At 43.5% G+C, this 27,880-nt stretch overlaps 1 protein-coding gene across 3 annotated transcripts in view; it reads right to left on the bottom strand.

The window, feature by feature from the left end:
* Positions 1-353: 353 nt before the first annotated feature.
* SLC25A30 (solute carrier family 25 member 30) overlaps positions 354-27,880 on the bottom strand; it is a 107,945-nt gene continuing 80,418 nt past the window's right edge. For 2 of the 3 annotated variants that reach the window (XM_081547366.1, XM_081547365.1), the window contains exons 3-11: positions 15,538-15,652; positions 13,679-13,826; positions 11,473-11,567; positions 10,393-10,478; positions 8,487-8,582; positions 7,701-7,825; positions 5,770-5,908; positions 4,294-4,374; positions 354-3,296 (exon numbers count right to left, since the gene is read on the bottom strand). In XM_081547366.1, coding sequence (XP_081403492.1) covers positions 3,255-3,296; positions 4,294-4,374; positions 5,770-5,908; positions 7,701-7,825; positions 8,487-8,582; positions 10,393-10,478; positions 11,473-11,567; positions 13,679-13,826; positions 15,538-15,601 — 876 coding nt within the window. In that variant the 5' untranslated portion in view covers positions 15,602-15,652 and the 3' untranslated portion in view covers positions 354-3,254. Of the gene's footprint in view, positions 3,297-4,293; positions 4,375-5,769; positions 5,909-7,700; positions 7,826-8,486; positions 8,583-10,392; positions 10,479-11,472; positions 11,568-13,678; positions 13,827-15,537; positions 15,653-23,486; positions 23,542-27,880 lie in introns of those variants that run through there. The other variant, XM_081547364.1, reaches the window with a different exon arrangement.

The following is a 27,880-nucleotide window of genomic DNA, read 5'->3' as shown; positions in this document are numbered from 1 at the left end:
TCCACCTAGCCAACAGTTAACCAAGGATCCTGCCGACACCAGGCGTCGGAAGAAGGGCTGAGGGGTTCTGAAATTTCAAGGCCCTGATGGCATCCCACCTGTGTTCTATAATCTCAAAGCTGCCTTGCCCAGCAAACCCAATGAGCCAAATTCACTGGCCTCTACTGAGCTGCAGACTGGAGATGTGCACACACATCTCCAGGCAATTAGTAAGATGATCTCAACACCTTCTCTAAGCAGAGAGAAATGTCTGCAGCCACTTTCACGAATGCCAGATCTACTCCAGTTTCCTGGACGTTTTAGAGCTTGTCTTTGTTCAAATGTTTCTATGCATCTGAAAGAACCACAAATCATTTTTATTATTATATATTACTACAGTTTATTAAATAATGGCACAAGGTTTATGCCAATTTTCCAACAATGTTTAAATAAAGAGCTCAAAATATAAAGGTTTATGAAAACTTTTATAATCTTTATATAATAATATACACTATTTCTGGTACATGAATAAATACAGAAAACAGAAGCTGTTCTTTATATCACAATCAGCCAAACTTAGCCATCAATGATTACACAAATCCACAAGCAAACAAAAAAAAAAGTCCACTTTCTTCATTTGGGTTATAAAAGCTAAAAATCCCTTTGCTACATTTAACAATACCCAAGGAGGTGGGGGGAGGGAAGTTATAGTCACAGCCCTGCAGACAAGGGGACCAAGTCTCCCAGTCCTTCAAGTTCTTCCTTGGTTAGAAGCTTCAACAACTGCATAACTCTTTCGGGGAACAGGAAAAAAAAAAAAAAATCAAAACAGGCTAAGACTCTGTTCTATAAGGTATTTATAATAAGTGTGCACTGAAGAAACACGTTTTTGTCTTAAAGATGTGCTTACCTTTTACAGAGAGGTTTGGTTTTCTTTTCATCCTGGTATGAGCATGTACATATTTGAGTAAACTGATACAATGAATATAGCATGACATTCAATTTTTTCCTGGTCTTCAAAATGAACTCACTTCTACTGTTTTAGGAATTATATGTATACTTACAATGTTTTCTACATTAAGGGAAAAAAACAAAGAGTGGCTCATAAAATGTCATCCTTTAAACTCAAGGAACCCAAAAGTGAAAGCCTTTCTATAGAAAGCTCTTACATCAATGGAATGTTCTGGTAAGAAGAGAAGTCTCCTCTCTAAAGATGTGGTTTAGTACGAGGGACGAGGCCTGAAGGGGCTCAGCTCTCTAGTATCACATGTGGAGCTGGTCAGCGAGAACTAGACTTCCATCTGAATCTTGAAGCAATCAACACCTACCTGCCCCTCTGACCTCCTCCTTTCTTGCCTTAGCTCTTACTTTTGGAACAGAAATCCTGCTTCACAAAATCTTATTTTCAAAGTCAGCATTAATAAAGAAGGCAAGGTGAGAGAGACTGGGAGAAAAATTGCCCAATCCCCAAGAAAAATCTGCATGCCTTCTATTCTGCTTCGAAGGAGGAAGCAGTCCAGGGGCTGGACGGACTGGGAACCTACATATACCACAAAGGTGACTGTCCTGGAGCCCCAGTGAGTATGTATTTAATGTTACTTTCACAGGGCTTCCCAGGTGGCGCAGCAGTCAAGAACCCACCTGCCAACACAGGAGACAAGAGAGACACGGGTTTGATCCCTGGGTCGGGGGGATCCCCTGGAGGAGGAAATGGCGACCCACTCCAGTATTCTTGCCTGGAGAATCCCATGGACAGAGGAGCCTGGCAGGGTACAGTCCATGGGGTAGTTATGAGTCGGACACCACTGAGCACACTCTAAGGGTAGAACCAAAGCTACACAAGTGAATGTTGAATATATTTCCTTTCCTAGGGATGTCTTCTAGAAGTATAAAGGTCCTGGGACTCTCTCAGAGTCACTTTTTATTTTGAAAAGAGTAAGATGAAGATGAGAAAGAAGAATGATATCCTGTCTTTAGAAGAAAAGAAGGAAGCTATTATATACCTCTTATCAGACTCTAGGTATACAAAAATATTGCTTTTCAAATTTCAAGCAAGTATTTTCCATCCAAACTGATAAGGAAGTCCAAGACAGGAAATATTTTAACAAACGTGACCAGAACTAAAGTAAAACCCGGGAAATCTGGAAAAATCAACTCTTCAATTAACCTGCCGCATTTCACTAAGGGAAACATTTAACAGAACGTTAGCCTTTCTTTCGCAAGAGTTTTATCACAGGACCTCACTTGGGAGAAGTCCATGATAAAATGACTTTCTGCACACACAGAAACTATTTATTCTGGAATTGTGGCTATATGACACCATGATGTAAAGACACTTATCCTACAAGTCTAGTAGTAGGAGCTATTGTTTTCTTCACCTGACACTCAGTATCAATAGATGTTATTATCCCCATTGTACAGACTGGGAGGTAGAAACTTCGCTAATCTCACAAATTATTGACTTGGTCAAGAAGTTCCTTCGGATTTTTCCCATGCTCTTACAACCTGAACAAACTTTTTAGCCAACCCAGTACTACCATTACCTATGACAGAACCCAAGTTGCTTAAACACACCTCCCAAAACACAGACTTTGCTACCTTCCAAGCCAACCTCTCACACCTACATGAGCTTAGCTAGTAATACTTTGTAACAATTCCTCACAAAGGTCGAGTGGTCAAAGGGTCACTTATTATAAGTGAAAGATTCTGCCAAAACAGGAAATTACAAAGCAGTGCAATGTTCCAGGGATCTCTATTCTGCCCTGTTTATACTTGGGGTACACCAGGTCTCCATGTGTGAATTTCTTCAGCAGACACGAAGCCAAAGCCCCCCCACCCCAAAGCTCAGGAACAGTACCACCGTCTCAGATGTTCTATCCCACGGTTCCAGAGAGCTTCTTCAGAACAGTCTGGGAGTCTTGGCTATGAGCTGAGGTGCACCAGCAGTTACTCTTCGCCTGAAGGAAACAGTCCACAGTTCCTGATCTTCATGGAAGTTTTCTTTAGCAAGAAACATGCATTTCCTGTTATCTTTGATGTCGAAGGGCACTTGGATGGTAAGGACTAGTGTCTGGATGTTACAGTTGAGGCCGTTAAACGTTTGGTGCAGAGCGTCTGATGCCGAGACACAGCGATCTGAGCTAACCCAGCCCTCACCTGTTGCTCACACCTCAATCTGTGGCGGGTCAAGCAGTGAGAAGCAGTGGGAAAGACAGGAAGCTTTGCTATTTCAGAAGTGAGCATTTTCAGAGGATGTCTCGTGCAGTCTTGACTTGTCACAAATCCAGTTTCTTCAGCTGCTCATAGGTCACAAAGAACTGCAGGTGTATTAGTTAAGGCTGACATTTTATGCCATCTTAATCCTGATGCCTCAAAACAGACCCACAAATAGCACACACCTCCTAACAAACACATCTGGGCAGACAATGTGCTGTGGGCATGATGAAACATGAGGGGCTCCATCCTCAACCACCCCAACAGAGCTCCCTGGGAGCCTTCCCAAGATGGGCCTGGAAGAGACAGACCACACTTGAGGCACACAAATCCCTTGCATCAGCTGCAACAGCTTCTGGGAGTACATCCACACCGCTAGCTTTTCTAACACTGCGGAATACTGTACAGAATAGTCAAGTCTGTAAGAGAAGCCAGCAACCCTGGGAAGCTCTCCTCCAGGGTGGCCGGTAGGCAAGCTTCCATGGGAGGGAAGCACAGATAATGAGGAACAAGGGTGGTAAAGCAATTATCCTTCAGTTAAATATAAATTTAAAAAAAATTTTTTTAAGTAGAACAAGAGTGGTAGAAACCAACATCTCCTACTTTATAATTCTGCCCTTTCATTCTTAATAAACCGTCGTTTCTTTCCTGTCTCTCACTTTGGCATGGAGGACAAACTGCTAATCAGGCAAATAATTCTGGAGCTAATTCCTATCATTGGGCACTCTCAAGCATTCTAGAACATAGCTGCCAAACCACATCCTGCCCAAGGGGGGCCAGGGATTTACAGAATAAATAAATAAGTCCTTGTTTCTCTCTGAAATCATAAACACACTCAGCTCCTAGAGCAGAGTCTAAATAAAGGTTTTCATTGATATCATTGGCTTTCAAGAACACCATCATTAAACCAAGTTTCACAGAGCCTGGCAGAGAGGCTTTATACCTGTGTATAAAGAAACTGAATAGTTAACTTCTCGAATGAGAAGAATTCAAAAGAAAAAAAAAATCTACTTTTAATTATAGTTAATAACCCAATAGTTTATGCAAACAACATTCTTTAGGTATATCTTTGTTCAGATCTACTGCAACAGAAAAGGATACAATAATATTCCAAGGACCAAGTCTCAACCAATTTGGCCAAAACCCTTTATATAGAGCAAAAAACCCTTCATTCTTCCATGTCTGTTTGAAGGGAGAGGGGAAAAAGAAGTTAGCGTCCAACTTTCCAATTATGTCAAATATGCCTTAATAATTAGTAGCCAGACTGAACTGAACTGGTCTATTTTTCTTAAAAATAAAATTCTGTTGGAAGGACTATCTACAAACTCATTGCCCACTGCCTCTCTTTGTTCTTTAAAGCTTTCTGCCTAGGTGAGGACTCAGGCTCTGTACCAAACCATCCCAGAGCAAACAGGAGCTGGATGAAGAAGAAAGAAGTGAGATTTCATTCCAAACTAGAGTCTGCTGCCTGCTTGCCATGTGGACTCACAACAGGTCATAAACTAGAAAGGGAGGCAACAGTGATAAGGATATAATTCAGGGTACCTTTACTTCATGCTGTTGGATGGACAACATTAAGTATCTTTGCTTCATTAAAGCAATATTTTGAAGTCTAGGGGTGTGCCAGCATCATGACAGAAAACAGCAACCACAGAAGTGGTCCCTCATCTTTGGCTGCTGCCAGTCCAGTAGCAGAGACAGTCCCAAACTGTCATCTACTCATCAACAGTAGGCCCAGTTATTTAAACTGAGAATTAAGGTTAAGATTCATGGGTTCCTTTCAGAGATGTCTGAATGAAGGATATTCATTCCAGTTTGACTCAATAGGAAGGCAATATATTCTGGAAGCAGACACAGTTCTACTGTCATCACAGAAAATATGAGTATTTTCTCACCCTTCACAGCAGAGTGGAGACAGAAGAAAAATAAACTTTCATTTCCAAATATTCATTTAGATTTTGTCTTTATAAAAGCCCCTGTGTTAGGCAAATACTCTGTACCATCTCAAGGCTTTAGACCATCACTCATCTTAGTTATATTAAGCCCTCAAAACTTAGATACTTCTTTGATTAAATAAATATAAATGAAAAATATACATATATGTATACACATATTTGGGGGGCAGTTACACAGACAGAAGCAATCCACAGAATGTTGAAGACTAAGGAAAATAAATGCATGTATTTCACCAGTGTCCCTTATATTAATATATTACATTGTATGAACAAGGCTTTATTATTATGTTTATACTTATTGTTATTATAAATGTATATAATATTTCTACATAACATTATTCCAGGCACCATGCTAACTATTTCGGCAGTATTATCGCAATGATTTTTATAATAATCCTGTGACACAGGTAGTATCACTGTGCCACTTGTGAGGAAATCAAGGTGTACACTGTCTGTACAGAGACCAGCGTCTCACGATTACAAGCGACAGAACCAGAGGTTCATCGGGCTGTAAACCCTTGTGTTTTTAAATCATGAAGAGAAACTCTTCAGAAGGTAACATGGAAGCCAAGAAGCCACAGAAAGAACTCACAACAGTGTACAGACAGACAACCCCACTCACCTGCAACAAGCAATCCAGGGTACCTTTGTAGCCAGGGCAGTTGCCATCGCGGAGGACTCTCTGATTCATCATACGTGTTCTCACCACATCGACAGGGTTTGAGGCCAGGGCTCCTGCTAGCCCACAGGTAAAGCTTGAGCTATAAAGAAGAGACCATTAGAAAAGCATATCAAAGGGAGGAAACAGCTTCCTCCCAAATTAGGTTAATGTGTAACAGGTAACAAAACAGAATGCATGGGAATAAGGACCTTATCTAAAGTGCTACACAGACTTCTAAACACCAGCACTGTTTATCCTGGCTTATAAATTCCAGCTCCGGCTAACAATACCTTTGAGGTTCTGGACTGTCCTAGAAACAGGAAGGAATACAGAAACATGCAAGGAACATCTTCCAAGGATGATCTATTGTATCTGTCTATTCACCTATAAACAGGCATCAGAGTAATTTTAGCCGTATCATAACTCTACTGTTCTAAGAGATCAGAGAAAAAGATTTCCTCACTGTAATATAATGCCCACTGGGGGCCCATGGTACTCCTGAACTGATACCTGGACCACAGACCAGTCCTGGTATCAGCTAACTCAAGAGTCGGGTTTCACAGCTTTGGAGCTACGAACACTTTGAACAGATAATTCTTTGTTGTGAACGCCTTTCCTGTGCAGTGTAAGATGTAAGCGGCTCACTAGCCTCTACCCAGTAGATGTCATTAGCACTCCCCATCCAGCTGAGGCATAAGAATCAGAACAGTCTCCAAAGTTGCCAAATGTCATAGAGACAGAGAGGAGAAAAGTGACTGTGAGCGCTGGGGGCAGGGGAACAGGGAAGAGGTTGGTCAAGGCACACAGACCTCCGGTTTTAAGATGAAGAGGGTCTTACAAAGCAACTTGTTGTTGTGGTTTAGTCCCTCCGTCCTGTCTGACTCTTCTGCTACCCCAGGCTCCTCTGTCCATGGGATTTCCCAGGCAAGGGTATTGGCGTGGGTTGTCATTTCCTTCTCCAGGGAATTTTTCTGACCCAGGGATTGAACCTGAGTTTCCCACATTGCCAGGTGGATTCCTTACCACTGAGCCACCTAGGCAGCCCTAATAAGCAACTATACTCCGATAAAAATTAATTTTAAAAAGAATAAAATAATAAATGAATAAGGTCTGAGGGTCTAATATATAATATGGTGGTTACAGTTGATAACAGTATTATACATAATTTAAATTTGCTACAAGAGTAGAATAATTGTCCTCAAACACAAAATGATGGATGTGTTAATTAACTGGATGGGGGTAATCATTTCACAATATACACGTGCGTCAAATCACATTGTGCACTTTAAATATCATACAATTTTACTTGCTAGTTATACCTCAATAAAGTTAAAAAAAATTTTTAAATATAGAAATAAAAGCAAGTAAAAGAATGCTAAACATGATCATAGTTGCATAATAAAGCACATGTAATACACTTCTGTGGGGCTTTCCTGGTGGCTCAGTGCTAAAGAATCCGCCTGCCAATGCAGGAGACTCAGGTTCGATCCCTGGGTTGAGAAGATCCCCTGGAAGAGGGCATGGCAACCCGCTCCAGTATTCTTGCCTGGAGAATCCCGTGGACAGAGGAGCCTGGCCGGCTACAGTCTACATGGTCATAAAAAGTCAGACATGCCTGAGCACAACACAGCAATATACTTTTGTAGACGTACTTCCATGTGCATAGAAAAACCTGAAGGTACATATCAAACAGTTAACAATGGCTACACAGGTAAAAGGAATAAAAGCTTATACCTTTTCCTGCTTTACTTCTGTATCATAATTTTCAAATATGAGAATATAATACTTTTATAATAAACTTTCTTTAAAATGCCTATAAGTTTGTAGCAAATTTCCACTCTAAAGTCATGTATACCTAAAACATTAATTAAAAAAAAAATCCATAAACATACAGGAAATGGGTATACACCGTGTCTCCCATCAGGCCTGAGAGAATCAGATGCTTCTTGGTGAGGTCGTAGACTGGCAGCTCCACGCCGACCACAATAGCAGCCCTCTGAGCAGTAAGGGACACACCCTGGGTAAAAACATCAGTAATGAAGATTCAGACATCTCTCCCCCACAAACGATGGCCAATTTTTATGTCTGCCTGCCGGTGGGTAGAAATGCAGAGTGTAGCAAAATGCAGAGGGTACGAAGTCAGAAGCTCCAAAGTCTAATTCTGATTCTGGTACGAACTGTACGACCTTCACGAGGACAAGTCACCGCTCAGCACCTCCGGTTTCCTTGGATGTACAGAGAGAATGTGACTGGGTCACCTTTCGGATCCATTCCATGAACGGACAGTGCCTAGAATACTAGGCAATAGCATTCCATACCAGCGCCTGATTAACGGTCTTCACAGAAGCCATGAAACCACACCACTGAGAAAACCCAACATAACCATAAGCCCTTCTCCCTCAGAACTTAACAAAGAAAAAAACAAACAAAAATTCAGCCTTCATAGAACTTCTTCCATGTGAATTACACAAAAGTTACTGTAAAATCATGACACATTCCCGATGTCAAATCATGACATGTTTTCATTTTACAAATTAAGGAAATTAAGGAAGAAGATCCCTTCAAGGACAGATGTCATTCCTGTTACTTCATTATGCCATTTGGATTAGATAAAATAATGGAAATAGGGAAAACAAAACCTTTTTTTTTTTTAAAGAAGAAGAACCAAGTCAGCTCACCTTCCACAGTCCTCTCGTTCCCTCTTGCTGGTAAATGTTAATGAAGTTGCCTATCATTCCTCCTTGAAGGGTACTGCTCTGAGCTTGCATCCGTATCTGGAGATTAAAGACTAACATGAGAAAGAAACTAGCATGTTTCTCCCCAAATTCAGGGAAAAAAAAAAAATCAATCTGCTGTTTAATAACTATTAAAAGAAAAAAACTGTACCATATATATTACTATAAAGCTAGCTTAAGTTTATATGGATTGGTTCTTAGGCACTTTGGAATCAACAAAAAGCATCGAGTAAAGTCCAGAGCATTGCAGGTACTAGCTCATTGTCAAAACAAAATTATTATTATTATTAATAGTCTTTTGAAATGGAAAGAAAAGGGCATATTTTCCTCTAGGTTACTAAGCAGGAAAGAGAGACTCTGAGGGTTAATTCTGAAGACTTCACAGAATTAATGAGTATCCAGTGTACCTGGCAGCATCAACCATGGGCAAGCACTCTTCTTAAATTAGTTACTCCAAGCCACTATTATTTCCCACCAGCCAAACTGAAAGGTATGCGGACGTGCTGGCCAAAGGACAGCCATGTGACGCCGTCACACTCTCTTACACTTGAACTTACAAGTGAACTTTACCACGGCCGTGGAATTCACATGACCAAGATAAAAATAAAATTAACATTTGATGTAGCTCTCCACATTTTTAAGAACAGAGGCACTTTTCATTAGAAACTGATACCTTTATTTGTCTGAGGGAGTACATGCATTTACCTCTAACTCTAAAGATGATTGCTACTGCCATGGTAACATGCGAAAATAAGACAAAACGCAGGAACTGCCTCTGCGTACCTTTAAGAGGTGAATGAGTGTGGATATGTTTCTCTAGCAATCTAACCCCAGCACGGGGTAAACTTAGAGCCTGGTAGTTCTCTTTGTGCCTGTGTGACTGTAGCGTCCCTGCCGCATACAACGTTGACGTTATCAGAATCTCCTATTAGACTGAAGACCGAAGGCAGGGTCCTTGCGTTAGTCATGCATGGATTCGAAGCACACAGGACACCAACTGGTACAAAGCAGGAGCACAATGAATGCTGCTCGTAATAATGGGGGAGAAGGAGAGGGAGGGAAGGAAAGGAAAAACTGGAGAGGGCTCAAACAAGGACTCGCACCTAATTTTCATTTTAATTAGTTAGTCCCAGGGGATTTAAGAAGGCTGGATCCTGGTACTGTTGGCAAGGTCATCTAATAAGGCATGTCACCTTGTGGTTAAGTAAATATTTTCTTTATTATTTCCTGAAGTCAGATTAGCGGATAACGTAACGCCTTCAGAAAGGGTCACCAATGTGCAGCCTCGACCAGTGTAAAACTTTCAGTCCACCTATTTTCATGAGCCAATAAAAGAGGAGATTTTCAATGACAAATGAAATGCATCCAAGCCTAAACGTCTTTCTCTGGTTGGTCACCAACACCTCCCAATCACCAGTTTCCAGGAATGGGCTCCACTCGTGGGCTCACCGGTATCAGTGGGAAACACATCTAGTGTGTACTTCTAAGTTAGAGGCTTCACGGCACTAAAACTGTAAACAGATTCGCCCGTGCACAGTGCGTTACATTCACAGATTTTCAGGATATGAGTGTTGATCTCATGAAGAAAATGCAGAGTGTGCCTATAAGATATAGGGCTGTGGGGGCGGTTTAGTCGCTAAGTCATGCTGGACTCTTGCGACCCTATGGGCTTTGGCCTGCCAGGCTCCTCTGTCCATGGGATTCTCCAGGCAAGAATACTGGAGTGGGTTGCCATTTCCTTCTCCAGGGGATCTTCCCGACCCAGGAATCGAACCCAGGTCTCCTGCATTGCAGGCAGATTCTTTACCAACTGAGCTACGAGGGAGGCTCAAGATATAGGGCTGCCTACCTTCAAAACATCCGTTGGATTAGCAATGCTTGAAGATATGACTCCAGAGAGAATCCCACAGACCACGTTTATCAGAAGGGTTTCATCTGCAAAGACACATTATTTGACTTTTCACATATACAGAACTCTTCGTGTGAGTAATGCGTATACAAACGAGATTGACTTACACATCACTTGTTCACTTAAGAGAATAAAGAAATACATGCCTAACAAAGTAAGTGATTTTAAAAGAATTTGGGATTTTGTTGGCAGAAGAGACTTTGCTCAGGAAAAACTTTTTTTTTTTAATTACTTCTTTTTATTCTGTTTTTTTTTTTTGGCTGCACCACTTGGCTTACAGGATCCTACTTGTCCAACTAGGGACTGAACCCAACTCCTGAGTGAAAGTCTTAACTACTGGATCTCCAGGGAAGTCCTATAGCAGAATTTCTTGATACCTAAAAAGGAATGTGAATTATCATGGGAGAGTAACCATCTGTCCATTCACTCGTGTGTGTAAATGTAACTGTTGTAAATAAGATAGGGTAGTACACCACCTGGTAAGAGAATAGAAGATACCCTATGAGATAACGTGGAGATAAAATTTTCAAGTACATCGTACTTATTCAGAATACACTGAAGCACTTTTAAAGCGTCTTTGCTTCTGCTCACTGCTCTCTCCCAACAGTGGCTGGCGCTCATTCCTTTGTAAAAAGGAATAGGAACGTCTATGGATTAAAGCAAAGTCAAAGAATCAACCCGCAATAAAATAAAATAAAATCAGAGTTCTTAACACCAAGAAATATAGCCTGCTTTCCTGAAAAACAGGTGATAATTCCTAGGACTTTAGAGAATTTTAAGTAGGCTAGAATTATAACGACATATTCTCTAGTATGGATGTTGTGGAAATAACTCATTAAGAAGCCTGTAAATAGCTCTTTTTAGCTGTTACTCTCCTAAATTCAGCTGATAGCTGACATGCTTTAGGGAGAATTTGTTTAGACTTTATGCCCAAAGTTCTCCTCAGTTCGTAAACCACTTGAGTAAAAAGGCAAACAACCCACCTCCTGTCCATAAGTGGAAAAAGGATTCCCCGCTCACCTTCCGGACGCTCGACAAATAACCGCTTCAAGCTCTGGTAGGTGCCTATCTTGATGGTGCCATAGGAAGCCTGGCGTAACATCGCGGGGGCGATCCTGCCAAACCAAGGGACAAAGGGACATGGAAACTCTCACGAGTCACTGAAAATCCTCTAGATGATGCACACAAGAGACACAATCATGTTATCTGCCTTCCGCAAATGACACTAAGCTGGATTTTTCTTAAAAGTTCAAAATCCAGCAAAAACACAGGCGGGTTCAGTCAAATGTGTGCAAGTTATTAGCTCCCTAAGTGACAGCTCAGCCCACTGTATTGATCCTCAGTGAAAATGTACACAAGTACCTGAACACAGAGTTCTGTTTTCCCAATCGTGGAGGGCTTTCCTTTCTCAGGACAGAGCTCCTGATGACATCTGGCCTCTGTCAGCATCCTCCAGGGTTTCTCTGAAGTTCACCACCCACCTCCCGGGGGGCCCTATTCCAGTTATTCCCTCTCCTTCCAAGGACCCTCCCTGATCCCAGAACCACCCTGTGGCTTTCACACTCCCAGGCTCTCTTGCTGCACTTCCTTCTTAGGCTGCAATTGGGCTTCCCTCCAACTTGTCCATCAATAACCCACCTCCCACCAAAATGGGCCCAGGGGACATCTCAATTACTAAATCAAATGATGGTTTTCAATCAGCATCTTATGAAGCCTCTTCGCCTTTGTGGTATTTGCTCCAGTCCACCCTTGGCCCTGCTTGCAATCATCTCCTCCCTAAGCCGCCTTAACTTCACCCTCTTCCATTCCTCTTCTTTCTCTGCACATCCTACCTCTGTCCTCTGCGGGGAGGCCGGGGGATTCTGTCCTTCCTCTCTTCCCTCCTTGCTCCACATACTCACCAGATGAGCTCATCTACTTGCATGGCTTCAACTGCCCAAAGACTGCTGACTCCTAAACTCATGTTTCCAACCCTGATTCCAGGATACATTTCCACCTGCTTCCCAGATTTCTCAACTCACATGCCCTACACCTACCACCAGAGCAAGAGTCCACGATGAGCTAATTACCCCCGCTTCCAAATGATCCGCTCTCCTCTTCTGGGTCCTAGACCAAGGAATGGAAGCTCCGTCTGCATCCTGGCCGGAACCGAAGAGACATCAGCCCGTCTCCTGCTTCCCCACCACCTCCATGGATGAGGTCACACACTATGTCGATGCTCTGCCCTAAGCGGTTCCTTCAGGGCAGGAGCTGCTGCTGGACACTACCACCCGGCTCCCCCGCTAGCTGATTCCAGGTGGATTCAGCAGGTAGAAGGTGGGAGAGGGGAGGAGGGAGAGGAAGAAGCAGAGGTATTTCCTCCTCTCCCTGGGCACTAGCGGAGCATCCCTCAACCACTCCTACAGGCCCTTCAAGGCTTCAACTCTGGCAGGCTCTGCTAACACTGTTTTTTTGTCCTTGTTCCTTTGGTCCTAGCCTGGGTAACAATTTCTCATTTTGCCAGTTTCTAGGTAACCCTTCAATTGTTCCCTTAACCCTTAAGCAGCCCTTTTATTAAAGTGAAAGTGTTAGTCGCTCAGTCGTGTCCAACTCTTTGTGAGCCCATGAACTGTAGTCCGCCAGGCTCCTCTGTCCATGGAATTCTCCGGGCAAGAATACTGCAGCGGGTAGCCAATCTGTTCTCCAGGAGATCTTCCCGACTCAGGGATCAAACCCAGATCTCCTTCATTGCAGGCAGGTCCTTTACCACTGAGCCACCAGGGAAGCCCCTTTCATCAAATCTCCCTTCGTTTAAATCATCCGAATGAATGATCTCGTGCAGGGCCTCTGATAGAGGCAGGGTCCCATCTTAATCCCTTTCCTATCCAGCCTACAGCACAATGTTCACCAACGTTGGACTAAAGAAAAGCTGTTCACTGCAATTCTTGCCCACAGAGAATACAACATCATTTTCATTATAGTAAAAAGCTCAGTAATAACCAAGGGGAACAGGAAAAAAATAAACTACAGAATGTTTCAAAACAAACGTAATTTTTGCACCATTATCTGTATTTGACTATAGTAAAAAGTTTTACCACAACATTCACTATACAAAACACGTAGAAAACAAAGTTGAAATAAAAAAAATCAACCACTGCTACTTGCTCTTTTCAAATACACCCCCAACTTGTACTTTTTCTCTGTGAAGTCTCAGTGTGAAGTCTGTCCGTTTGAAACGTCTACTTACCCCGAATATAGCGCTTTCAGGCCTTCCTCTCTGCCTATCCTCACTAATGCGTGCAACATTCCTCGATACCTGATCTCTTTAAAGTTTGCATCATTCTTCTGGCCTTGAATCTGGAGCCGTGTCTTGGTTAAATCAATTGGAAAGGTACCTTAAAATTTTTCAGAAGGAAATGTTTCATTTAATAGAAAGAAATTCCACTAAATAAAGGATACACAGTGACTTATTACTGAGGAAACATTCAGACTAAGAAGCAGAATTAAGAATTTGATACTTTGCAATCTTCTATTTTAAAAAAAATTAAGAACCAAAAGATTTTTTTAAAACACGTAACTATTTTCTTTTCCATATATTTGTATTTATGTCCCATCATTTTCTACATAGGATGTGAAGAGTCTGCACTGCTGTCTAAAGTAGGTACTTGGAATGCTTTATGCAAACAGGATTTCCATTTTAAAATCTAAGTTACTGGGAATTCCCTGGCAGTCCAGTGGTTAGGACTCGGCGCTTTCACTGCTATGTCCCAGGTTCAGTCCCTTGCTGGGGAACTAAGATCCCTCGAGCTGTGCAGCATGGCTAAAAAATAAGTATAATAAAACAATAAAAATAAAATAAAAGTTACTATTTTTCACACATATGAAGGCTAATATTGTGTTCAATATGACTGGAGATAAATGCCTTTTCTAAAGGAGTTTCTTACCGTGTGTTACAGCCTAAAAGTGACTCTTAATATAGGCTAAAATGTTTAACGTAGTACCTAAGAGAGAGTCCATCCAAATATACACACCCATACACAGGAACCGTGAGTTACCGTGTCAGTGAGTCCACAGAGGAAACCTAAGGCAGGGGTGGCTGGGTGAGTGGTTACAGTGTCCCAACCCATGGGCTGCAGTCCCTGCGGTCACCTGCAGGGCAGCCTCTATCCGAGGTCAGCACTGATCACCTAGCACCTGGCACGCAACGGCACCTCGGTCAACCTGTGTTTCATTTGGTTTTGTTTTCCTTTTGGCCACAACAGGAGGCTTGTGGAATCTTATTTCCTGACCAGGGATCAACCCGGGTCCCGCAGGCAGTGAAAGCAGGAAGTCCTAACCACTGGAGCACCAGGGAAGTCTCATCAGTCACCAACATGTGTTGAATGAATGGTTCAAGGAATAAACAAAGGAACAAACAGGGTGTGATGAGAGACGGAGCTGATGAAGTCAGAAGCAGGACACGGACAACGAGCATGATATCGGGAACATGATGACACGATGACGGTCGCTCGCCTCTGGCTTGGGAAGATCATGGGGCTCCCTAAACCTCTATATAGTCAAATGTGTTCACAGGGTCAGAGTGGGGAGGACAACAAGGAGAATGGGGACAGATGTCAGCCAACAATGATTCATGAGGCTTCTGTTAGGGCAACAGCTTCAACCTTCTCCCCACTGAACTTTGAACCCTAAACTGCTAATAAGCAGAGTCAGTTTACTTTTTTTTTTTAATATTTATTTATTTGGCTACGTCGGGTCTTATGACAGTTGCATCATGCGGGATCTTTCCTTGTGACAAGCGAGCTTAGCTGCCCCATGGCGTATGGGACCTTAGTCCCCAGACCAGGGATTGAACTCATGTCTCCTGCATTGGAAGGTGGATTCTCAACCAATGGACCACCCAGAAAGTCCCTATTTTGTCTTAAAAGATTCCCAAGAGGAGAAAGAAATTTTGAATTCTAAGAGGAAGTGTTTCAAAATCTCACATTCCGTGTTTGAACTACATTCACACCAGAAGTCTTTCAATATCCAATTATCGTGACCAGAAGTCTAAGCCTCGTGGTATGCAGCAGGCAGCTGGCCAGCCTCCACTCTGGGCTCCTTACTTACCGCACTCCGCCGTGATGGAGGCCAGGCCTCCATACACGAAGGGCTTCCAGTTCAGGGCCGACATGCTCACCGCTGTCTGTCGTTCACAGGAGCATAGCCTCCAACAGGGTTTTTCCTGGACACAAAAGTAAGACATTTCAATGAAACTTCTCACACAGGCAGTTTTTTTTTCAAACTTGTGTTTCACTTGGAAATAGGCTTCCCTGGTAGCTCAGATGGTAAAAAAAATCTGCCTGAAATGCAGGAGACCCAGGTTCAACCCCTGGGTCGGGAAGGTCCCTGGAGGAGGTCACAGAAACCCACTCCAGTATTCCTGCCTGGAGAATCCCATGGGCAGAGGAGCCTGGCAGGCTACAGTCCATTGGGTCGCAAAGAGTCAGATCAGGGTGCCGCCAGACGCTACCGTGGAAACCCCCCACAATTCCCAAGGTGATTCTCACCTTGTAAAGCAAAGCACCCTATCTCCCAAACCCCAAATCACTTTATAAGTGGCCCTAATTCTCACCGAGGCCATAAATAATCCAGTAAAATAATAACCTTGAAATGCGTGTATGTGTATAGTGTGGTACAATGAAGGCGATTTTCTGGGTGGCCCATGTTATCTTCAACCTGTTCTTCAACTCTCAATAAATATTTGCTATTAGCTTGCCACTGTCTTAGTGAGTCCCTCCTGGGAGGCAATGAAGTCCTTCAGATTCACAGAAGTAGAGAAATGCTGCAACCCAGTGAGCGTCACAAGCTAAAATGATAATTACTGACCTAAAATGGCCACAGTAAACTTCCAGTTTATAAATGTTACCTCTCTTCTCTTACCTATATTAAGTTACTAGCTGTGAGGAGGCTTCATGGCCACAGTATACTTCCAGTTTATAAACGTTACCTCTCTTCTCTTACCCATACTATGTTACTAGCTGTGAGGAGGTTTCATGGCCACAGTATACTTCCAATTTATAAATGTTACCTCTCTTCTCTTACCCATCCTATGTTACTAGCTGTGAGGAGGCTTCGGATGAAGAAAGGAGGCAGACTCTGGGGTCAGAGCCTCATCACTTCCTTCCTCATTCATACAACTGGTTAACCTCTTGGTTTTTCAATTCTCCATCCTGTTCATCATCGAAACATCCATGACAACCCAGTCAGGGGTAGAATCCATACCTTTATTTACTAAGCAAAATAAAATGCCCAGCTTTTAGGCCTATTGTGGAAATTAAGTATATTTTTTTAAACTAACACAAAAAAGACACTCACAAAGGTTGCCTTCCATCATCCTTTGAGGCTCCACGCCCTCACTCCCTGTGACATATATGCCCGCACCTGCCGCAGCCAGGTCCCCACATTCATTATACGTTCTGCAGCTTCATGGGATTTCAGCTGGCAAATCTGGGCTTGCGCCCATTAAAAGGAGACACAAGGAAACTACCCCACTTTTGTGTATATGCTATCAACTTTAATTCTTGTCAGTTTAAAGTAAAATTGCATTCAGTTGACCAAAAAGTTCGCTGGGGTTTTTCATAAGATATGGAAAAACTGGAATGACCTTTTTGGCCAATAATTTACTATAATCATTGGCAAGCAATATGCCCAAGGTTTTTACTTTGTAGGTCCGGGGAGTTTTCCCAGGTCTGTACTTCCGAAGAGAGCTAACACAAGTCACTACTAATGTCAGTTCACAAGATGGCCAATTGGCTTGCTTAAACCAAGAGAAAACACAGGAACTCAAAGGGGACCCTGGTAGACTCATAAACTGATATCTATTCCTCATTTATGGACATTAACTAAATTCAGAGTGGCTACAGATGGGTAAAGCAAAAGGCTCCTTAAGCATGGAACTTAAAAATCATCATGTGAAAAAAAAAGTTTTATGCATTTTTGTACCATAGAACAAGCACTGCTCCCAAAAACTCATCTAATATCCTTAAAGTTTAATATTTGTACTTAACTAATTCTTAGCCTTACTGAAGTCATAAGTAAGATAATGATTAACACTATAAGTTACAAACTGTAAAACACATTAATAATAAATCCGATAATCCATGTACTGTCCTCAACCTATTCTTGAATTTTGCTGAATTCAAGTTAAAAAACAAAACAATAACCACATAACAGTGACATGCAGAAGTACTGTAGTTTGCCGTTACAAAAGTGTTCAATATAAATGATTTCAGTGGATGCCCCCACAAGAAGTTTGGGATAGGACAGAAAAACAGACCAGAAAAGCCAGTTTCAGGAACACGCCTTGTCCAAAGCCACGTGGCCAAGAGGGCAGACATGGACCTACAACCCCCAAACTTGATCCCAAGTTTTATGTTCTTTCTGCTACTACCTGAGGCTGTACATGATCAAAAGGAATGATGGTGTTTTAATTAAGGAGAAAATACTACTAAGCAGCTTTGAATACTACTGATGAGACATACCATAGAAACAATAAAAGTGTGCTTAATTTAAGGGAAAAGTCTTAACAGAAATATATATACTCAACTGAAAGTGAAGTCGCTCAGACTTGTCTGACTCTTTGAAACCCCATGGACTGTAGCCTACGAGGCCCCTCCAGCCATGGAATTTTCCAGGCAAGAATACTGGAGTGGGTTGCCATTTCCTTCTCCAGGGGATCTTCCTGACCCAGGGATCGAACCTGGGTCTCCTATATTGCAAGCAGACACTTTAACCATCTGAGCCACCAGGGAAGCTCCTAACAATACTCAGAAGGTAATCAATTTGAAACAGTCAGTTCAGCCGCTCAGTCGTGTCCAACTTTGTGACTCCATGGACTGCAGCACACCAGGCTTCCCTGTCCATCACCAACTCCTGGAGCTTGGTCAAACTCATGTCCATTGAGTCGGTGATGCCGTCCAACCATCTCATCCTCTATCGTCCCCTTCTCCTCCTAATCTTTCCCAGCATCAGGGTCTTTACCAGTGAGTCAGTTCTGCGCATCAGGTGGCCAAAGTATTGGAGTTGCAGCTTCAGCATCAGTCCTTCCAATGAACATTCAGGACTGATTTCCTTTAGGATTGACTGGTTGGATCTCCTTGCTGTCCAAGGGACTCTCAAGAGTCTTCTCCAGCACCATTGTTCAAAAGCATCAATTCTTTGGTGCTCAGCTTTCTTTATGATCCAACTCTCGCATCCATACATGACTACTGGAAAAAACCATAGCTAGCTTTGACTAGACAGACCTGTCAGCAAAGTAATGCCTCTGCTTTTTAATATGCTATCTAGGTTGGTCATAACTTTCCTTCCAAGGAACAAGTGTCTTTTAATTTCATGGCTGCGATCACTATCTGCAGTAATTTTGGAGCCCCAAAAATAAAGTCTTTCACTGTTTCCACTGTTTCTCCACCTATTTGCAATGAAGTGATTGGACCAGATCCACGATCTTAGTTTTCTGAATGTTGAGCTTTAAGCTTTTTCACTCTCCGCTTTCACTTTCATCAAGAGGCTCTTCAGTTGTCTTTCACTTTCTGCCATAAGGGTGGTGTCATCTGCGTATCTGAGGTTATTGATATTTCTCAATCAATCTGAATAGGGATAATTAATTTTTCCAATACACAGTATACAGAGAGTATTATTTTTCCCAGAGTTTTTTTTACTGAGGCAAAATTCACATACTAGAAACAAAGTATCAGAGCAAACAACTCAGTGGCTCTTCGCACCTTCACAGTGCTGCACCCCCAGCGCCTCTATCTAGTTCCAAAATATTGCATCACCCTGTGGTCACTGAATCGGCGGTTCTTTCTTCATAACGAAAGAATTTGGAGATGAAGCAGAGAAATTAAGAAAGTAAAGTGAAAGGTTATTTAAGCAAAGAGGGAGAGCAGGCTTACAGGTGAAGAGCTGCCACCCACACTTTCTTTGGCAAGCTGGTGATGAGGAGCATACAAATGAAGCGGCGGAATAGTCACTGGAGAAGCACGAGCCCGGGGGTCACATTCCCTGATTTTCATCCCAGCCCCATTTTCCGGAGGGGAAGAAGGATTTTTGTCTTAGGGATTTAGCTCGGATCAGAAGTGTCATGGCATCAGTGCAAGATGGGTACTTCTCATCTGTGAGACTTTGCTGTTGTTGAGTTGCTCAGTCAGGTCTGACTCTTTGGGACCCCAAGGACTGTAGCCCACACCAGGCTCCCCTGTCCGTGGAATCCTCCAGGCAAGAATACTGGAGTGGGTTGCCACTTCCTTCTCCAGGGGATCTTCCCCACTGGGACGAATCTGCATCTCCTGCACTGGCAGGCAGTGGCTCTTAACTACTGAGCCACAGGGAGGCCCTATTGTAAAGAGAGCACGGTGAGCAAAGGTTGGATGCAGGTGATTCCCACCATTCAAACCTTTCTTTGTCTGCTTTTCTGACCCTCATCACCCCAAATGGTGTCGTTTCCTGTCATTCTGAGGGTTCCTGCTTTCCTTTATCTGCCTACGGACCCTCGCTGTTTACAAGATGCTTGATTTCCTGCTCCCTGCCCCCACGTCTCTACTCACACCTAACCACCTGCCTGCTGTAACTGCTGCTGCTGCTGCTGCTAAGTCGCTTCAGTCGTGTCCGACTCTGTGCGACCCCATAGACAACAGCCCACCAGGCTCCGCCGTCCCTAGGGTGGGTTGCCATTTCCTTCTCCAGTGCATGAAAGGGAAAAGTGAAAGTGAAGTTGCTCGGTTGTGTCCGACTCTTAGCGACCCCATGGGCTGCAGCCTACCAGGCTCCTCCGTCCATGGGATTTTCCAGGCAAGAGTACTGGAGTGGGGTGCCATTGCCTGCTGTAACTAACAACTCCAAAAGGACATCATTAACCATTCCCCACCCCTCATGGCCTCTCTGATTATTTTCTTGGCTGTGACACTGTATGTGCTGAGTGGAACACAGGACTCCTTTTAAGGAGCTCCTAACCTGTCTGAGGAGCTTCTTAGAAGTACAGATACTAGGGCCCCACCCAGTGAATGAGGGCCTCAGGCGCATCCCCAAGCATCAGTGAGTCAAATAATGATACTTATCACTTAAATAACTTAGGTAGTTGATCAGGTAGTGATGACACTACAGACAGTTCTTTATTTAGCAGTGATTTTTTTCTACAGTGTACTGAAAATGCATACATACAAAATATACACACACACAATCACAAAAGATATCCTCTAAAACGTCAGCAAAAATGTATCGGAAATGGATTTTATCTGATCTCTAATTAAAAATGTTTTTTAAAAACTGAATCGTATATGACTTCATGCCACCTCACCCATTAAATCATCTGGTTTCCTGTCAATACTTCTGTTTTGCTAGTTTAGTTCTAATGAGATTTGGCTCCTTTTTTTTTTCCTGTCAGCTTTCATGTTAGGTTTTTTAGTTAGAATGTTAAACCCAGAGGTTCTGGGTTATACGCATATGCAAATACTCAGCTAGGGTGCCACACTGCAGTGGAGTTGCCTCCCATGGTCTTGAATCACAGAGGATGAAGCACACACCCATGAATTCCTATGCAGATGTACCCTCACAATACCTTACCTTCCGCAAACCAGAGCCCCTCTGGCATCCCTGGTTAAACTGTACGAAAGTACCTTCTATTCCACTACTAATACGAGGTTAAAAAGTTACCTGAAAGTAGGGTAAAAATAACTTTGGGGCAATGCCTTATCTTCCGCAAACCAGAGCCCCTCTGGCATCCTTGGTTAAATTGTACGAAAGTACCTTCTACTCCACTACTAATACGAGGTTAAAAAGCTACCTGAAAGTAGGGTAAAAATAACTTTGGGGCTCTTCTTTCCCTTTCCCAAAGCTAGGACTAGATGCCTGAGCAGTTAAGACTACCGCGCCTTCCCAGGTTATTGTTTGCAGAGTCAAAGAAAGAATAACTCAGCTTAAATAACAACCCAAGAGCATCAGTAATTAGGCAAGCATCCAAACAAGAGGTTCTGGTTAATACTGGAATAGGAGTCCATAGGTCCAGTAAGCGTACTGGCCAAGGCTAGCTGTAACAGGGCTTCAGTTACCTGGGGCTGAAACCTCTGTTCCACATTTCAACCATTTCTTTGTTTTGGAGCTCCCTTTGGAGGGGTTCTCCTCACACACGTTCCTTAACTTGCTAGTTTAATTTTTGGCGAAATCCCAACTCTACTCAAGTGCCAAGACTGAAGGCCAACACAGTCAGGGAGACTGAAGTGTCCCTTAGCAATCACTAGTGTTTGAGCAGTAGTTCAGCCTGAGATTCAGGGAGGGACTTACAACTTGCAAAAATCCCAGCGTCCTGCATGGGACGTGGCTGTTGATCACTTATCACTTTCTCTCTTCTTCCGGCCCTACCTTCTAGCTAAACTAAAACCCAGAGACCACTTCTCCGAGCTGTGAACACAGCACTAACAATGGCTGTCATTATTAATACCTGGTGTTTTCCACATAAAAGATTCTGGTTAACCTTCATGACCTTATGCAATAGGTATCATCATCACGTTTCACAACTGAGGACCACCAGCCTCAGAGAGGGAAAGTGATTTTGCCAAGTCACACAGCTATGAAGGACTCAAACTAAGCTCTCCCTGAGAGAAAGCTGCTCCGTGTACTACAAAGCCAAACACTATTTTCCAAAGGCTGTTTAAAAAAAAAAACAACAACATTGGCGCAAATAATAAGAATACAATAAAAAGCAGTGAGTGGGAGGGTAGGAAGTCAACATATTCAAAATAAACGTATGATTTTCCTGAGGGGGGTATATAAACATTTCTTAACTATTAAGAAACAAACAAAAAAGCGTTTCCTGAGCAGAAATGTCTATATAAATCAAGAATTCCAAAGCATGCTCTCTACACTTAAGATAGGTTACATAACCTATTACATTTTCTATAACTTTAGCATTTATCTTCTTACAGCTGCAAAGCAAGGTAATTAAGTACAGCGATTGCTGCTGGAACTTCTGACAGCTTTCCAAGTTTCTCTTATATAATTAACTCTGGGTAAGTGCTTTCAGTATTACAGTGCTTCCTTTTCAGTTCCCAATCTTAAACCGCAATCCAGTCTCTAAACTTCGGTGCGCTCAAAAGCTTGGTTCCCCGCAGGGCTGTCTTCCATGGATTTTTCCTATTTCCCATTCTTTTTAAAGGTACAGGACGAAAAACAAGCTCATGAGACTCATAAAACGTGGGATTTTAAAAGAGTCTTAGGAATCTAACTTATTTCATATGAATTAACTGAGCCACAGAGCTTGGCAGCGGCAAAATCAAGAGCAAAATTTACGCCTTTCAACTTTTCTCGCCACAGGAGGAGCACGAAGCCAGACTCTCGCAGGGCTACGACACTTTTAGCAATTCTTGCGCAGGAACAATGTCATTGCAACCGCTGTACACGAAATTAATCACACCTAGAACTATGCTAAAACCCTTAGCTACATTAACTTTCCGAGCAAATGAATTCCACCAGTCCATGAAAACGTGAGCCAACCTGGCGTGTTCCAGGAGCAACTCAAAGGAGAGGGCCCTTTCCCGGAGTACGCAGCTCGCCCGGTCCCGGTTGCACGCTCTTGAATGAATCGCAGGTGTGAGCGATGCAGAGGCAGGTGAAACGCACCGCGGCTACAAGGGCGCACACGCCGGCATGCAAGACGGGCCTCGCATCTGATCTCGGTGACGCTGGGAGAGAAATCACCCCCTACGCCGCCGAGTGATGAGAGCCAGGAACCGGCCCTCCTGCAGCATCGGCCCGACCGCAGGCAGCGGCAGCACCAGGAGGGGGGCGCACCCCGGAACCTCGCGCCCCACCGAGCCAGGCCCAGCACGCGAGCCGGAGAGCAGAAGTAGCCCCAGGAAGGCCCCACCCGCGCCGGGGCTCTCCGGGACCCGGCCCCGATCCCCAGCCCCCTGGCCGCGGCCGACCAGGCAGTCCGGCGCCGGTGGTTCTGGGCGCCTCGGGGCAATGAGGGGCGGGCCGGAGGAGGGGCGACCGGCGCTGCCACGACCGGAAGGCCAGGCACTTACCGGGCGGCGGCGGCCCTGCGCCTCTTCCGTCCCGGGGTCTGCAGCCGGTAGAACCGGCGGCGGCGCGGGAGCTGGAACAGAGGAAGCAAGGAGGAGGGGGTGGCCCAGGGGCCTGCGCGCGGCCCCGCCCGCCGGCTCGGCTCCTATTGGCCGCTCCCGGCACAGGCCACGCCCAGGCCGCGTCCCAGGCTGCAGGGGGCCACCAGGCTGTAGACAGGCTGGACCCCGGGCTTTGTCTCTGGCGGGGGTGGGAGCTGCCCAGGTCGCGGTGACGCCTCCTACGGCCTCGAGATCAACGCCGCAGTGAAACAGAAACTTAGAGCCATGGAAGAGCCCTCTGCGATCAGAAGTAAACTTGCTCGTTTTTTATTTAAAACCCGGCTTTTTAATGTGAAAATTTATAAACCAACTGAAGACTTGTACAGTAGACTCTGCACTTAATTTAATGCTAGCATTTCACAATATTTGCGTTCTCTTTCACTGTATAGGGTTTTTTTTTTCACCCTCAATTATTGGAATGTTGCAAACAACACTGCTTCGCCCCCCAAATACTTAACCACTAGGACAAGCAAGAAATTTAGTACCGTTTCAGTCAAACCCAATATACTGTCCATATTTAAATTTCTTTTGTTGTCCCTAAAGGCACAAACACACACACATATTTTTTAATTTTTCAGTTCAAGATCTACCCGGGATTACCCTAGTACTAGCACTCACTTTTTTTTTTTTTTTAAGCTGGCTTGTAGGATCTTTGTTTTCCAACCCTGGATCCAAACCTGGCAGGTTTGGAAAACACCCAGTCCTAACCACTAGGCAACCGGGAATTCCAGTACTCTGAAAAAATCTTTCATTACTTTGACATATTTGAAAAGTCCAGGACAATAGTAGACTGTTAAGAGTATGGGGTTATTGAATTGTTTATGATTAGATGCAAGTCAAACTTTTTAGTAAGAGAAGTCAGAGGTGATGCTATTTCCATCCAGAGGTACCTTATCCTTCTGTGTCCATGTCAAGCCTGATCACTTGGTCAAGGGTGGTCTGGCAGTCCTCCACAAAGACCCTCTCTCCCTCTGCAACAGATGATACCTGTATTTTGTTTCTCCTCCTTGTCTTCCCCTTCACAAGTCTCCTCTTCTTTTGAATAACAGCATGAACTCTGGCGTTCTTTAAAATTCAGTTTAATCCAGTTGTTATAACCAACTACCAATATTATTTGTGGTGGTTGAATTTCCCTTTTGTGACCTGTGAAAGCCCCTTCCCGTGCTTTCCTTACATATATCCTGTTATCTTTTTTTTTTTAATATTTGTTTATTTGGCTGTGCTAGGTCTCAGTTGCAGCCTGTGGGATCTAGTTCCCTGACCAGGGATAGAACCCAGACCCCCTGCATTGGGATCAGCCAAGTCTTAGTCCCTGGAAACCAGGGAAGTCCCCATCCTATCAATCAATCGCTCAGTCTTTGAACACTATCTTGTTTTCTGACAAAGGACCTCCTAGCTCTCCTTGCATTTTCTCTGCCTGATGCAGAGAAACCTTAGTTTCTTTTAGTAGGAAATGGTACTTGGAATGGAGAAGGCAATGGCACCCCACTCCAGTACTCTTGCCTGGAAAATCCCATGGACGGAGGAGCCTGGTAGGCTACAGTCCATGGGGTCGCTAAGAGTCGGACATGACCGAGCGACTTCACTTTCACTTTACCCTTTCATGCACTGGAGAAGGAAGTGGCAACCCACTCCAGTGTTCTTGCCTGGAGAATCCCAGGGATGGCGGAGCCTGGTGGGCTGCCATCGATGGGATCGCACAGAGTCGGACACGACTGAAGCGACTTAGCAGCAGGTACTTGGAAAATTAGATCTTAGTGTTCAGGGTGCTCATTGCTATTGGGATGTTATTTCTTCTAGGCCCTTTCAGTGGACCAAGTGTATATATATTCACAGAGCTATAAAACACTAAACAGTATACTCTTGACCCAGATATATTTTAAAATCATGAGTTCATATTGATACCTCCAATTAAAAAGTCAGCATCTCGAGGTTCATTCTAGCCTTCCTCTTTCCATTTTATATTTCTCTTCTCCCACAGTGAAAAACCCGGTTACTAAGAAAAAGATGTAAAATATGATGTCAAAAACAGTAAACATGGTGGGGAGAGGTAAAAATGCAGGAAAACCCTGGTTCTCGTCAGCATCAATATATTTACTGGTTTATTCTATCCTACAATATAGACGAAAGAGCTGTGCCTTTGATACTAACACCAGTAGCAAACCTAAGTTTAAGATTTCTTTGCACTTTTTGTATCTTTGTAAATACATCTCTTCCCAAAGGTGTAAAGGGAGAGGATGGTGATCAAAAGTTACTTGCATTCATCTGCTTTGCAATATGGTTGTGTTTTCTGTGTGATACCCTATGATATAGTGTTAGGTTTGTTATTTTTATTTGCATAATTTTAGTTTGCTTTTTTCATCTTTCTTATCTAGCTCTATTTTTGGAATGTATAAAGCGTTCACTTGGTTCAAAATCAAATCTTCCAAACGTTTTCAGAGGAGGAACTCTCCCTTCCTGTTCCCTGTGCTCTGTTCCCACTCAGCACCTATCACTAACCACTGTCATTAGTTTCTAGTTTATTCTGCCACTCCCCCCAAAATTGAGAATATGCATTCGTTTATTATTTTTGCTGTAGGGTTATGTTTTGCAGCTTTAAACAACAAACATATATTCCTTCACAATCTCTGTGCATCAGAAATCCAAGAAGGGCTGAGGTAGGTAGTTCTGCTCCAGGATTCTCACAAGAATGTATTTACTATGGCACTCTGGACTGCAGTCCTCTCAAGACTGGACTGAGGGAAGATCTGCCTCCAAACTCAACCGGCTGTAGGAATATCCTCTTTCAAGCTCCCTCACAGGGCTGTTGGCATATTTCTGGTCCCCGCTGGCTGTGAGCCAGTGAATTCGTTTCTTGGGGCTGCCTTAATAAATTACCACAAACAAGATAGTTAAAAAAAAAACAGGGGTTGACTCTCTCACAGTTCTGAAGGCTGCTGCTGCTGTTAAGTCGTTTCGGTCCGACTGAGTGTCACAACTAAGAGCAGACACAGTCAAATAAATTAATTAATTAATTTTAAAAACCCTGCATTTATTGATACAAAGCCTTCTTCCAGGAATCTTTATATTCAATGGTTCATTCATGCTGAAAGGCATTATTTCTATGTTATAGATGAGGTAATTGAGGCTGCAGGAGTAACTGGTCTATGCCAGAGCCCTCTCTCTCTTATCCCTTTTCTATTTCTTTAGCTCAAGCCCTGGGCTGGGCTTCAACAACCCTATGTCCACACTCCAACTTGAGTTCTAAGTGAGACCCTGGAGTTTTGTCCACTCGCTGTTTTGATGTCAATACAGTTTGGACCTGTTTGAGGTATCACGTGATTCCTGCCATAAAAACAAAGGTAATCCCCAGCCTGTGGGGACAGTCATTGGGATGCTGTCCTTTCTAGGGCAGGAAAAAAGAACATGACTTCTTCTGCCTGCACTGTCATCCCACCAAGTCCTTTCCAGTCTCAGGACTGTGTGACACACCCTTTCCTACAGATTCCTTAGAGAGCCAGACTCCACTATTTCCCTGTGCCCCACCAGCCTCTGCTAATATGCACATCATCTTTAGTACTACACACATGATGTCATTTATATTTAGCATGAAGATCCCTTTCAAGTATAAAGATCCCTCTGTAATGTAAACTAAATTTTTAAAAAGACGGGCATTCCTGTAAAATTAATGGTAGTACTTTCAGCATCTATCAGGAAAATTCACATTGAATTGAGGACCCTCTGAATAACCTTGGGTTCCCCCAACGGTCTTGATCCACATGTCGGAAATGATTGCTCTAGGGAATACTAACATGGTGACATCATCATAACCAGTTTAGAAAAAACAAGAATAACAAATGACACGGTAAGTCTAGAAACAAATCTAACTACTCAGTGCCAGTCCCTGCTAAACACAACTAATTTTTCACCTATTCTTTGCTTTCACATTTGCCCTATAACGGCCCTTTGTGTGTGTGACCCTACATCTTGTCAGGAAGGAGTCTCTGGGTTTTTTTGGATGCTTGGTGGCATGCAGAATGAAAGGCCTGAATCAGACCACTTTCAGGGTGGATTTCAGTGATTGGTGGTGGGAGGGGGAAGAGGAGGAAGAGAAGTTGTATCTGAGACATCTGGTCACCTTGCCCCCTGGCAAAGTGGAGCAGTAATGAGCCATAGCTACTCCTAACAACAACAGCTGGATGGGCAGTGTTCCCAACTGGTATGCTTGGAATGAGCTGGTAAAATTCTTTATCCTTATATCTTACAGCAGTAGTTATTAACCAGCCCCAGGAGATAGGCAATGTCTGGAGATGTTT

The sequence above is a fragment of the Giraffa tippelskirchi genome, chromosome 12 (genome assembly GCF_054371585.1).
Source record: "Giraffa tippelskirchi isolate mGirTip1 chromosome 12, T2T-mGirTip1v1.2.pri, whole genome shotgun sequence".
NCBI lineage: Eukaryota > Metazoa > Chordata > Mammalia > Artiodactyla > Giraffidae > Giraffa > Giraffa tippelskirchi.
This window is presented reverse-complemented; position numbering and strand designations above follow the sequence as displayed.